Source organism: Anomaloglossus baeobatrachus, assembly GCF_048569485.1.
Source record: "Anomaloglossus baeobatrachus isolate aAnoBae1 chromosome 5 unlocalized genomic scaffold, aAnoBae1.hap1 SUPER_5_unloc_17, whole genome shotgun sequence".
Taxonomy (NCBI): Eukaryota; Metazoa; Chordata; class Amphibia; order Anura; family Aromobatidae; genus Anomaloglossus; species Anomaloglossus baeobatrachus.
In genome coordinates, this window is record NW_027441792.1 from 407,707 (window position 1) to 422,389 (window position 14,683).

The following is a 14,683-nucleotide window of genomic DNA, read 5'->3' on the forward strand; positions in this document are numbered from 1 at the left end:
ATATGACTTCCTTGGCCACTAACAAACGCTTTTTCCTTAAGCAGCGGTACTTTACGGAGGGGGAGAGTGTGGGACATCTCTTGGCTACAATTGCTAGGGCGCAGGAGGGATTGACCTATATCACCAAATTGAAACTTGACACTGGAGAGGAGGTGAGGGACAGCGGGAGGATTGTGGAGGTCATGCAACAGTATTACACCCAATTATACTCCTCTAAATCGCATTATGGGGATGAGGAACTGCGGGACTTTGTGGAGGAGATCACTCTCCCCAGTCTGTCAGATAGTGAGAGAGATTCCCTGAATAGAGATATAGACCTGGAGGAGCTGGAGGAGGCGCTCGGTCAAATCCAAAATGAAAAGGCCCCAGGTGCGGACGGACTCCCGGGTGAATTCTACAAATTATATACCCATCTGCTGCTGCCAAGACTCTTGGATGTGTTCAGAGATGCTGAGGAGAAGGGATCCCTCCCTGCATCCATGAGGGAGGCTATTATTGTTCTGATTTTAAAACCCGGGAAAGATCCGACCGCGCCTGACTCCTATCGCCCAATCTCGCTGCTTACATTAGATATTAAATTAATCGCTAAAACTCTAGCTAACAGGTTGTCCCGGGTGATCACGTCAGTGATCCACGAGGATCAGACTGGATTCATCCCCAATAAATCTACTTCCATTAATTTGCGACGTTTATTCCTGGGGATACAGCTAAGTTCTGAGGGGAGAAACAAGGAGAGAGCAGTCCTGTCATTAGATGCAGCCAAAGCCTTTGACAGTATTGAATGGAATTTCCTATGGGTAGTTTTGGAGAAATTGGGTCTTGGCTCCAGATTTATTGGCTGGGTCAAATTGTTATATGCCTCTCCGCGGGCCAGGATTCGAGTTAATCGTTGTACCTCCTCGTCTTTTAATTTGGCCAGGGGCACGAGACAGGGCTGTCCTCTCTCTCCATTACTATTTGCAGCGGCAATTGAACCATTGGCGGCTATGCTTCGTGCATCCGCTGGCGTAAAGGGGTTTGAGATAGGCGGTCTGGAGCATAAGGTTTCCCTCTATGCGGACGATTTGTTGCTGTATCTCAGGGAGGTGGGGACATCGGTGGGCCCAGCAATAAATATTATTATAGAATTTGGTAGGCGCTCGGGACTCCTAATAAACTGGAAGAAATCGGCCCTGCTCCCTATAGATCCACTCCCATCTAATTTTAGTACTCTGGGGCTGCCAATTCCGACGGTGGATAAATTTAAATACCTGGGGATTGTGGTTAGTGCCCGACCGCGTGATTACTACTCTCAAAATCTGGAACCAGTGTTGGCTCAGTTTAGGAACAAGATAGATGCCTGGTGTCGACTCCCACTGTCCCTTATTGGCCGTGCTAATCTACTAAAAATGGTACTGATGCCCAAACTTCTGTATCTTCTCCACAACGCCCCAATATGGATCCACTGGAAATTTTTCCGTAAAATCAACACTTTGTTTCGGGAACTCTTGTGGCAAAAGCAGCAGGCTAGAATCCGCCTTGAGACCCTGCAGAGAGGGAAGGAGGATGGGGGTCTGGCAGTCCCCAACCCGTGGGTTTATTATGTTGCGGCACAGATGCAGCACTTCAGGGGGTGGGGAAAGGATGAGGCATATGACGCTGGGGGCAAATTGGTGAGGGGCCTTGCAGAATGGGGACACCCAGTGGCTTTTTTGGATGCAGGATACTCACCCAGAGGAGGAACATTATATCCAACATTATCATTGATGTACAAGGTGTGGGATAGAGGGAAGCAGTTGCTGGGAATATCAGGAATGACTGAGTACTGGCCCTTATGGCATAATCGTGGACTGGCGGAGCTGCAGAGACTCCCGGGTTGGAGAATGTGGGTGAGCAGGGGGGTGCATCAGGTGTCTCAGATTCTTCAGAATAATATACTTAAAAGATTTGACCAGCTTCAAGCTGAGTTTGGGATACCGCACAGTTCCTTTTACCAATACCTGCAGCTCCGTCATGCCTATGAGACACAGACACGTCGTATGGACATTAGGATAGAGCGGAATCACACTCTTACTGAATTGTTGACATCTGATCGCTCCTATGGTATTATTTCTAGGTTGTATACAGTGATGTTATCTAGACACCTCGACAAATTCCCTTTGCAGGCTAGAGAGAAGTGGGAGAGGGACCTAGGCCCTATGACAGAGGAACAGTGGGGTGAGGTCCTGTCTCAGACTCCAAGCCTTGCTGTATCTGAAGGCCAACGACTGTCACAGCTATTCCTGTTACATAGAGTATATAGGACACCTAGTCTATTGCATAAGATGGGAGTTAGGATGGATGATCTGTGTCCTAGGTGCGGACAGGAAGGTGCGAATCTGATGCATATGATGTGGTCCTGTGGGAACATTGAAGATTACTGGAGGGCAGTACTAGATTTGGTTAGACAAGTTTTCAATATCAGTCTACAGCCAAGACCTATTATGTATCCTGGGTCTACTGGAGGGGGGGGTGGACTTGAGTTCGCCGGTAATGGTCGGTATTACACGTCTCTTGTACCAGGCTAGGAAACTGTTGGCCTACCACTGGTTGGACCCAGCGCCTCCGGTCATCGGGGATTTTAGGGAAAGAGTAAACGCTATACTTCGACTGGAGAGAGGAGTATACCTTAAAAGAAATGCATTGAAAAAGTTCTATAAGATCTGGGGGGCATGGTTGGATACCCCAGGCCTTCCCTCCTCGGCGTTACTGCAGGACAGTGCGAGCGACCAGGTCCTTCTCCTTCTGACCGGTTAACAAATTTCCTCAAATAGGGTGATATGCGTACTGCTGGAAGGTGTGTGCATGTATATGTGTGTGCATGTATATGTGTGTGCATGTATATGTGTGTGCGTGCGTGCGTGCGTGCGTGTATGTATATGTGTATATATATATAATGTCATAATGATGCTGGGTAAGCTATACTATGGAGAATATATTGGGAAATAATATGCACTTTGAGACCCATATTGAAATGAGACGTGGACTGCGGGTGCATTGTTTATTATGTTATTTGTGTGGTTTTTCTTATTGACTAAAGGTTTTTTCCCTTTCTGTGATATTTCTATGGAGGGAATTATTTTATGTGTTGTATAATTTTGATGTTAAATAAAAATGAACCTGATTTAAAAAAAAAAAAAAAAAAAGAAAATATGTCTTATATTCTAGGTTCTTCAAAGTAGCCACCTTTTGCTTTCATTACTACTTTGCACACTCTTGGCATTCTCTTGATGAGCTTCAAGAGGTAGTAACCCAAATGGTCTTCCAACAGTTTTGAAGGAGTTCCCAGAGATGCTTAGCACTTGTTCACCTTTTTGCCTTCACTCTGCGGTCCAGCTCACCCCAAACCATCTCGATTGGTTTCAGGTCTGGTGACTGTGGAGGCCAGGTTATCTGGCGTAGCACCCCATCACTCTCCTTCTTAGTCAAATAGCCCTTACACAGCCTGGACGTGTGTTTGGGGTCATTGTCCTGTTGAAAAATAAATGATGGTCCAACTAATCGCAAACAGGATGGAATAGCATGCTGCTGCAAGATGCTGTGGTAGCCATGCTGGTTCAGTATGCCTTCAATCTTGAATAAATCCCCAACAGTGTTACCAGCAAAGCACCCCCACACCATCACACCTCCTCCTCCTCCATGCTTCACGGTGGGAACCAGCCATGTGGAGTCCATCCGATCACCTTTTCTACAAAGACGTGGTTGGATCCAAAGATCTGAAATTTGGACTCATCAGACCAAACACAGATTTCCACTGGTCTAATGTCCATTCCTTGTGTTCTTTAGCCCAACCAAGTCTCTTCTGCTTGTTGCCTGTCCTTAGCAGTGGTTTCCTAGCAGCTATTTTACCATGAAGGCCTGCTGCACAAAGTCTCCTCTTAACAGTTATTCTAGAGATGAGAAGCTGTGTCCAAACATTTGGTCTACAGCGCACTTTGCACAAGGAGAAGCTGTATGGGAGAGTGATGCGAAAGAAGTCGTTTTGCAAGCACGCCACAAACAGAGTTGCCTGAGGTATGCAAAAGCACATTTGGACAAGCCAGTAACATTTTGGACGAAGGTCCTGTAGACTGATGAAACAAAGATTGAGTTGTTTGGTCATACAAAAAGGCGTTATGCATGTAGGCAAAAAAACACGGCATTCCAAGAAAAGCACTTGCTACCCACAGTAAAATTTGGTGGAGGTTCCATCATGCTTTGGGGCTGTGTGGCCAATGCCGGCACCAGGAATCTTGTTAAAGTTGAGGGTCGCATGGATTCAACTCAGTATCAGCAGATTCTTGACAATAATGTGCAAGAATCAGTGACGAAGTTGAAGTTACGCAGGGGATGGATATTTCAGCAAGACAATGATCCAAAACACCGCTCCAAATCTACTCAGGCATTCATGCAGAGGAACAATTACAATGTTCTGGAATGGCCATCCCAGTCCCCAGACCTGAATATCATTGAACATCTGTGGGATAATGTGAAGCGGCGGTCCATGCTCAGCGACCATCCAACTTAACTGAACTGGAATTGTTTTGTAAACCGGAATGGTCAAATCTACCTTCATCCAGGATCCAGGAACTCATTAAAAGCTACAGGAAGCCACTAGAGGCTGTTATTTCTGCAAAAGGAGGATCTACAAAATATTAATGTCACTTTTATGTTGTGGTGCCCATACTTTTGCACCGGTCAAATTTCGTTTAAATGCAGATCGCACATTTTCTGTTAGTACAATAAAAACCTCATTTAAATTCAGAAATATTACTCAGTCCATCAGTTATTAGATATATGAAACTGAAATAGCTGTTGCAAAAACCCAAATTGTTATTAAGAAAAAAGGTTAACATTAATAGGGGTGCCCAAACATTTTCATATGACTGTAATATATATATATAATTACAGTCATAAGAAAAAGTTTGGGCACCGCTATTAATGTTAACCTTTTTTCTTTATAACAATTTGGGTTTTTGCAACAGCTATTTCAGTTTCATATAACTAATAACTGATGGACTGAGTAATATTTCTGAAGTTAAATGAGGTATATATATACAGTGCCTACAAGTAGTATTCAACCCCCTGCAGATTTAGCAGGTTTACACATTCGGAATTAACTTGGCATTGTGACATTTGGACTGTAGATCAGCCTGGAAGTGTGAAATGCACTGCAGCAAAAAAGAATGTTATTTCTTTTTATTTATTTTTTTTAAATTGAGAAAAGTTTATTCAGAGGGTCATTTATTATTCAACCCCTCAAACCACCAGAATTCTGTTTGGTTCCCCTAAAGTATTAAGAAGTATTTCAGGCACAAAGAACAATGAGCTTCACATGTTTGGATTAATTATCTCTTTTTCCAGCCTTTTTTGACTAATTAAGACCCTCCCCAAACTTGTGAACAGCACTCATACATGGTCAACATGGGAAAGACAAAGAAGCATTCCAAGGCCATCAGAGACAAGATCGTGGAGGGTCACAAGGCTGGCAAGGGGTACAAAACCCTATCAAAGGAGTTGGGCCTACCTGTCTCCACTGTTGGGAGCATCATCCGGAAGTGGAAGGCTTATGGAACTACTGTTAGCCTTCCACGGCCTGGACAGCCTTTGAAAGTTTCCTCCCGTGCCGAGGCCAGGCTTGTCCGAAGAGTCAAGGCTAACCCAAGGACAGCAAGGAAGGAGCTCTGGGAAGATCTCATGGCAGTGGGGACATTGGTTTCAGTCAATACCATAAGTAACGTACTCCACCGCAATGGTCTCCGTTCCAGACGAGCCCGTAAGGTACCTTTACTTTCAAAGCGTCATGTCAAGGCTCGTCTACAGTTTGCTCATGATCATTTGGAGGACTCTGAGACAGACTGGTTCAAGGTTCTCTGGTCTGATGAGACCAAGATCGAGATCTTTGGTGCCAACCACACACGTGACGTTTGGATACTGGATGGCACTGCATACGACCCCAAGAATACCATCCCTACAGTCAAGCATGGTGGTGGCAGCATTATGCTGTGGGGCTGTTTCTCAGCCAAGGGGCCTGGCCATCTGGTCCGCATCCATGGGAAGATGGATAGCACGGCCTACCTGGAGATTTTGGCCAAGAACCTCCGCTCCTCCATCAAGGATCTTAAGATGGGTCGTCATTTCATCTTCCAACAAGACAATGACCCAAAGCACACAGCCAAGAAAACCAAGGCCTGGTTCAAGAGGGAAAAAATCAAGGTGTTGCAGTGGCCTAGTCAGTCTCCTGACCTTAACCCAATTGAAAACTTGTGGAAGGAGCTCAAGATTAAAGTCCACATGAGACACCCAAAGAACCTAGATAACTTGGAGAAGATGTGCATGGAGGAGTGGGCCAAGATAACTCCAGAGACCTGTGCCGGCCTGATCAGGTCTTATAAAAGACGATTATTAGCTGTAATTGCAAACAAGGGTTATTCCACAAAATATTAAACCTAGGGGTTGAATAATAATTGACCCACACTTTTATGTTGAAAATTTATTAAAATTTAACTGAGCAACATAACTTGTTGGTTTGTAAGATTTATGCATCTGTTAATAAATCCTGCTCTTGTTTGAAGTTTGCAGGCTCTAACTTATTTGCATCTTATCAAACCTGCTAAATCTGCAGGGGGTTGAATACTACTTGTAGGCACTGTATATATAATATATATATATATATATATATAATATTTATGTGTGTGTGTGTGTGTATATATATATATATATATATATATTATATATTATATATATATATATATATATATATACACACATACAGTACAGACCAAATGTTTGGACACACCTTTTCATTCAAAGAGTTTGCTTTATTTTTAGGACTCTAAAAATTGTAGATTCACATTGAAGGCATCAAAACTATGAATTAAAACATATGGAATGAAATACTTAAAAAAGTGTGAAACTACTGAAAATATGTCTTATATTCTAGGTTCTTCAAAGTAGCCACGTTTTGCTTTGATTACTGCTTTACACACTCTTGGCATTCTCTTGATGAGCTTCAAGAAGTAGTCACCGGAAATGGTCTTCCAACAGTCCTGAAGGAGGTCCCAGAGATGCTTCGCACTTGTTGGCCCTTTTGCCTTCACTCTGCGGTCCAGCTCACCCCAAACCATCTCGATTGGGTTCAGGTCTGGTGACTGTGGAGACCAGGTCATCTGGCGTAGCACCCCATCACTCTTTTTCTTAGTCAAATAGCCCTTACACAGCCTGAAGGTGTGTTTGGGATCATTGTCCTGTTGAAAAATAAATGATGGTCCAACTAAACGTAAACAGGATGGAATAGCATGCCGCTGCAAGATGCTGTGGTAGCCATGCTGGTTCTGTATGTCTTCAATTTTGAATAAATCCCCAACAGTGTCACCAGCAAAGCACCCCCACACCATCACACCTCCTCCTCCATGCTTCACGGTGGGAACCAGCCATGTAGACTCCATCCGTTCACCTTTTCTACAAAGACACGGTGGTTGGATTGAAAGATCTCAAATCTGGACTCATCAGACCAAAGCACAGATTTCTACTGGTCTAATGTCCATTCCTTGTGTTCTTTAGCCCAAACAAGTCTCTTCTGCTTGTTGCCTGTCCTTATCAGTGGTTTCCTAGCAGCTATTTTATCATGAAGGCCTGCTGCACAAAGTCTCCTCTTAACAATTGTTCTAGCGATGAGAAAGTGTGTCCAAACTTTTGGTCTGTACTCTATATATTGTACACAATATACAGTTGTATAAGAGTAAATAAATAATTTTAAAAGATGATGAAGCGCTCCACAGTATTTTTGATTCTCAGCACACATAAAGCAGATGGCTACGGGCTGCCACCCCCATCTGCCTGGCTTTATCTTGGCTGGCAATCAAAATACGGGGAGGCCCTTTTTTCAAAAAAACGTTTTTTGCCAAAAATAACTAAAAAGTGTCTTAGACTTCGCCATATTTTTTTATGCTAGCCAGGTACAGCAGGCAGGTATGGGCTGCCCCCAACTCCCAGCTGCCTATTTGTACCCGGCTGAGAATCAAAAATATAGGGAAGCCTTTTTTTTTTTTTTTTTTTTTTTAATTATTTCATGAATTTCATGAAAAAATTTAAAAAAGACGACGTGGGCTTTGCCCAATTTTTGTGTCCAGCCAGGTACAACTAGGCAGCTGGGGATTGGAATCCACAGCGCAGGGTGGCCCAAGCTTTCTGGGCCCCCCTGCACTGCGAATTGCAGTCCGCAGTTGCCCCATAAAATGGCGCTTTTAAAGAGGTGCCGTCTTCTGGTGCTGTATCCAACTCTTCCAGTCGCCCTGGTAGCGGGTGGCACGCTGGGTAATAAGGGGTTAATACCAGCTTTGTTTTACCAGCTGGTATTAAGCCCGAGATTCTTAATGTCAGGAAAGTTTGACCCGGCCATTAAGAATCTCCAATAAAGGGTTCAAAAAAAGACATCACACAGAGAAAAAATACTTTAATAGAATTAAATACACAGACACACTTGGGGACTCCATCTTTTTTACTCCCTCTCACCCCTCCACGATTCTAGTCTTCTGTCACTGATCTAGCTCTGCTATATCAGAATGCACAGGGGGGGTGGAAAAATGCTGCTGCTGCTCCCCGCGCTGTCTAATCACTCAATTAGTGATCAGACGCTGCGGGTTGGTAAACGGTGACCTCACCGCTGCCACTGTTGCCATCACCGCTGCCACTGTTGCCATAGTAACCTAACGAGCGGGTTACTATAGCAATGGTGATCTCCGATCACCTGATTCCCGGCGCCGCTATTTATCACCGGCTGTGGCAGCCAATCACTGCATGTGGGCTGACTCTGTAAAGAGCGCCAACATGCAGGGAGGGGGGCCAGGCATGTGCCCGAGCATCTCGCCGGTATACGGCGGTCGCCAAATATACCGAGTACTGGAAGCTCGGGCGAGCACCGTCTACCGGCAAGCATGCTGACACTACAGGACCTTTGCATGACGTCATAGCCATGTGACCCAGTCTGTAGCCAATGAGATAATACAACATGCCCACGTGACTGATCACATGGCTATGACGTCACAAAAGGTCCTTTGGTTACCGGGAGGACACAGCGATGATCGTACTCGGAAGCGGTGGGAGACAGAGTGCAGGACGCGTCGCGGAACCTGTAGGTATAATGACTGTTTATTGTTGAGTGTATTCTTTATTTTACAGCCCCCCTTTCCCGCCCCATCCCATAACTGTAAAGACCAATATCGGTGATCGGACGCAAGATCGTGTTATTTTGATCCCGATCTCGATCTTTACAAAATAATCGGACGAGTCTCCCCAATCCCGACCATCGGGAGGATCGCCCATGACTACTCTTAAGACTGCTTTACACGCAGCGACATCGCTAGCGATGTCGCTAGCGTTTGCACCCGCCCCCGTCGTTTGTGCGTCACGGGCAAATCGTTGCCCGTGGCGCACATTATCGCTAGGATGCGTTAAACTTACCGTCCTAACGACTTCGCTGTGGCCGGCGAACAACCTCTTTTCTAAGGGGGAGGTTCGTGCAGAGTTACAGCAACATCACACAGCGGGCCACCAATAGAAGCTTAGGGGTGGAGAGCAGCCGAATGAACGTCACGCCCACCTTGTTGCCGAAAGACACAGGAATCCTGTTGTTCATTGTTCCCGGGGTGTCACACATAGCGATGTGTGCTGCCTCAGGAACGACGAACAACCTGCTTTCAGAACGAGCAATGATCTTTTGAAAATGAACGACGTGTCAACGATCAATGATTAGGTGAGTATTTCTGATCGTTAATGCGCGTTCGTAGGTGTCACACGCAACAACGTCGCTAACGATGCCGGATGTGCCTCACGAATTCTGTGACCCTGACGACATATCATTAGATATGTCGAAATTGGACAACAGATTCAGAATACATTTTTTCCTAATTTAATTTCTGATATTATGGTTTAAAAAAAATGTACTTTCAAGATAATATCATTAAAACATTGTGTTTATTTTTAGCAGATGACTGTATTGGGAGTTCAGATGGAAATCTATTATCTTCAGAATGTAAAACAGATGATGAAAGTATCACACATGATACATATGAAGAGCATACTGTTGTCCCAGATATACCTCCAGTCCTTCCTCGGAAAGTTTTAACATCTGATCTTTTCAAACAAGACCAAAATTCCGATTTATCACAGATTTGTAAGCAAAATAAAAGTTACAGAAGGGATGTGGAACATGAAACGGCTTCTACAAGGGAGAAACCATTTTCATGCCCAGAATGTAAAAAATGTTTTACTCAGAAGATACTCAATCAGAATCTTATTGAGCATCAAAGAATTCACACAGGGGAGAAGCCATTTTCATGTTCAGAATGTGAGAAATGTTTTATTCAGAAATCAAATTTTGTTATGCATAAAAAAAATCATACAGGGGCGAACCCATTTTTATGCTTGGAATGTGGTAAATGTTTTACTAGGAAATCAAATCTTGTTGACCATGGAAAACGTCACACAGGGGAGAAGCCATTTTCATGTTCAGAGTGTGGGAAATGTTTTCATTTCAAATCAGATCTTGTTAGGCATCAAAGATGTCACACAGGGGAGAAGCCATTTTTATGTTCAGAATGTGGGAAATGTTTTATTCAGAAATCAGCTTTTGTTATGCATCAAAGATCTCATACAGGGGAGAAACCATTTTCATGTTCAGAATGTGGAAAATGTTTTATTCAGAAATCACACCTTGTTAGGCATCAAAGATATCACACAGGGGAGAAGCCATTTTCATGTTCAGAATGTGGGAAATGTTTTATTCAGAAATCACACCTTGTTAAGCATCAAAGATCTCATACAGGGGAGAAACCATTTTCATGTTCAGAATGTGGGAAATGTTTTATTCGGAAATCAGAACTTGTTGTGCATCAAAGATCTCACACAGGGGAGAAGCTGTTTTCATGTTCAGACTGTGGGAAATGTTTTATTCGGAAATCAAAACTTGTTCAGCATCAAAGATCTCACACCGGGGAGAAGCCATTTTCATGTTCAGAATGTGGTAAATGTTTTATTCGGAAATCAGATCTTGTTGTGCATCAAAGATGTCACACTGGGGAGAAGCCATTTTCATGTTCAGAGTGTGGGAAAGGTTTTATTCAGAAATCAGATCTTGTTGTGCATCAAAGATCTCACACCGGGGAGAAGCCATTTTCATGTTCAGAGTGTGGAAAATGTTTTAATTGGAAATCAGAACTTCTTGTGCATCAAAGATGTCACACCGGTGAGAAGCCATTTTCATGTTCAGAGTGTAGGAAATGTTTTATTCGGAAATCACAACTTGTTCAGCATCAAAGATCTCACACTGGGGAGAAGCCATTTTCATGTTCAGAATGTGGGAAATGTTTTATTCGGAAATCAGATCTTGTTGTGCATCAAAGATGTCACACCGGTGAGAAGCCATTTTCATGTTCGGAGTGTGGGAAATGTTTTATTCGGAAATCAAAACTTGTTCAGCATCAAAGATGTCACACCGGGGAGAAGCCATTTTCATGTTCAGAGTGTGGGAAATGTTTTAATTGGAAATCAGAACTTCTTGTGCATCAAAGATATCACACCGGGGAGAAGCCATTTTCATGTTCAGAGTGTGGGAAATGTTTTATTCGGAAATCACAACTTGTTCAGCATCAAAGATCTCACACTGGGGAGAAGCCATTTTCATGTTCAGAGTGTGGGAAACGTTTTAATTGGAAATCAGAACTTGTTATGCATCAAAGAAGTCACATAGGGGAGAAGCCATTTTCATGTTCAGAATGTGGGAAATGTTTTATTCGGAAATCAGATCTTGTTGTGCATCAAAGATGTCACACCGGTGAGAAGCCATTTTCATGTTCGGAGTGTGGGAAATGTTTTATTCGGAAATCAAAACTTGTTCAGCATCAAAGATGTCACACCGGGCAGAAGCCATTTTCATGTTCAGAGTGTGGGAAATGTTTTAATTGGAAATCAGAACTTGTTGTGCATCAAAGATCTCACACAGGGGAGAAGCCATTTTCATGCCCAGAATGTGGAAAATGTTTTAATTGGAAATCAGGTCTTGTTCACCATCAAAAAAATCACACAAAATAAACCATTTTTATGTTCTGAATGTGGAAAATGTAATTCTCAGAAATCACATCTTGTTAAACATGTGAAGAAGCCGCACAGGGAAGGAACCTTTTTCATGTTGTGAAAAATTGAAATGTTTAACTGGTAAATGAAGTCTTGCCTACATCAGAAAACCAACAGAGCGTAGCAGCCATTTTTGCTTTCAGAATTTGCCAAATGTTTTTATCATTAATTAGGTCCTGTTGTCAGATGAGTCACACAGAGAAGCCATCATGATGTATCCTAATTTAAAGGGTTTTATCCTAAAATCAGCTACAGTTCCTTAAGTAAGAATTTGTGAGGAAAAGAACCATTTTCTTTCTTTTTAGAAATTATTGTATTTTTTTGACCATAAGACATACCTAGGTTTTGAAGGAGGAATATAGGGAAATAATTAACGCAAAAAATGTGGTCATGAAGCACTTTTATGGGTAGGATCTGCTGCTGACACTGTTACGGAGATAAAATCCCCCAATTCTGTACTAATGTCCCCCCATACTGGGCCCCTTCAAGGTATATGTGTCTCCCATACTCGTATATATGTCTTTCATCCTGGTATATATGTTGCCTATCTTTATCACATACTAGTATATATGATCCCCATCCTGGTATATATGGCTCTTTTTCTAGTACATATGTCCCCATCCTTGTATATATGACCCTCATCTCAGGCCCATTCGTGTATATATTTCCCCATCACGCTGCACACATAAGAAAATAAATGATTATACTCACCATCCCTCCGCTCGCCCGGTGCATGGTGTTCTCTTCTGATGCTGGCAAGTGACTTTAGCATGTAAACGGCGCAGCGCATGACATTGCTGCCATGTGCCCCCAGTTACACGCAGACATCAGCTCCCAGAATATTCATTGCTCCCCACAGCCGGGATTTTGGGCTTGGGGAGCAGTCAATATTCATTCTCTAATAAACACACGTGATCGCCCAGCTACAGCAGTAAGCCAGCGGCTGGGTAGTCATGTGTACCCAATATTAAAGAGAATGAATATTCACTGCTCCCCACGCAAATAATACCGCCGACCTCTTGGTTAGCGCTGCCTTCATTGCCTAGAGGTGGGCGGGATTATGGTGTGGGGAGCAGTGAATATTCATTTTCTTTTTTATCTGACACACTGATAGCCCTTTTGAGAGCCTTTAGGAATATTTTTGAATAGTTTTGATACTGGATTATATTTAGATAATTCACTAATCTCAGGTTTCCCACTGCTTTATTTACTAAAAAGTGCAGCCCCAGATTGGAGATAGGAACTCTGAAGTATATGACATTGTATATAATTGCATTTCAAATCTTGTTGTTTTGTAAATAAATGCTTGTAAAATATACTGTATATTGTTCATGCCTGGCTTTCTCTAGTGTCTAGATGTGATGATTTTGCCTGTAAACCTCTTGAGTTGGCGCAGACCTGTAGGCATTTCACACAAAAATAGTGAGGGGAGACTTGAATCACACTGCATCCTAGATATGTGGAAGTTATAAGGCTACGTGCCCACGGGACTCTGTATCCGCGGATTTTTCTGCAGCTAAATCCGCAGCATTCCCCCGGAATCCGCACCTTTCCATTGGTGCGGATTTCATTACGGATTTTGCGTTTTTTGACATTCAATTGAATGGACAAAATCTGCAGGTAAATTCGCAAGAATAATTGACATGCTGCAGATTTTTCCGCAGTGAAATCCGCAGTATTTCCGCTGCGGAAAAATCCGCAGTGTGGACACAGCAATTCCCAAATGCCATAGAAATGGCTGGGGAGTAGCTGTGCTGCAGATTTCTGAAAAATCCGCGGCAAAATCCGCGCATTTTACGCAGCGTGGGCACATAGCCTTAAGACACTCTGGTCCCAAATCATCAAAGCATTTATGTAAAAAAAATTGTCACAAAAGCTCTGAAAAGTCTCAAAAATTCAGAAAGTTGAGTCAACATTTGGTGGCTTTTGGCATTTTCAAAAATTGGCAGAACTTGGGTGGGACGGGGGCGTGACAGCACAGCTACTTTAATTCATGACAAGCTGTGGCGTTCCCTTTGCCAGAAATCTCACTCCAGTCCCTGAAGGAAGTAATATTTCTAGCATGGTACAAGAAGGCACATGCCACTCGTCAAACGCTCCGGATTCATGAAGAGGCATGCACCACTTAATCAATCAAGAGTGGCTCCCGGATAAATTGGGCTCTTAACACGAAGTCCTAAAAATTTTGAGCTCCCCCCTGAAGTCCCGAAAGAGGGTCAATTGACCCTTAGTCCAAACTGAATAGAACTAAGCAGAAACTAAATGGCTAAACTCAATGGAAAACAACAACCTCCTGTGGTGCGACAGTAAGGGTACCGTCACACTTTAGCGCTGCTCTAGTGATCCCACCAGCGATATGACCCGGTCTGGATCGCTGGTATGTCGCTACATGGTCGCTGGTGAGCTGTCAATCAGGCAGATCTCACCAGCGACCAGTGACCAGCCCCCAGCCAGCAGCGACGCGTGGAAGCGACGCTGCACTTGGTAACTAAGTAAATATCGGGTAATGAAGTGCTTGGTTACCCAATATTTACCTTTGTACTCCCTGCACTCC

General features: G+C 43.4%; 1 protein-coding gene across 1 annotated transcript in view; it reads left to right on the top strand.

Annotated features, from left to right (window-relative positions):
* Positions 1 to 14,683, top strand: part of LOC142258898 (uncharacterized) — a 143,629-nt gene that overhangs the window by 15,727 nt on the left and 113,219 nt on the right. The window contains 2 exon segments of the mRNA XM_075331457.1: positions 9,983 to 12,080; positions 12,082 to 12,187. Coding sequence (XP_075187572.1) covers positions 9,983 to 12,080; positions 12,082 to 12,187 — 2,204 coding nt within the window.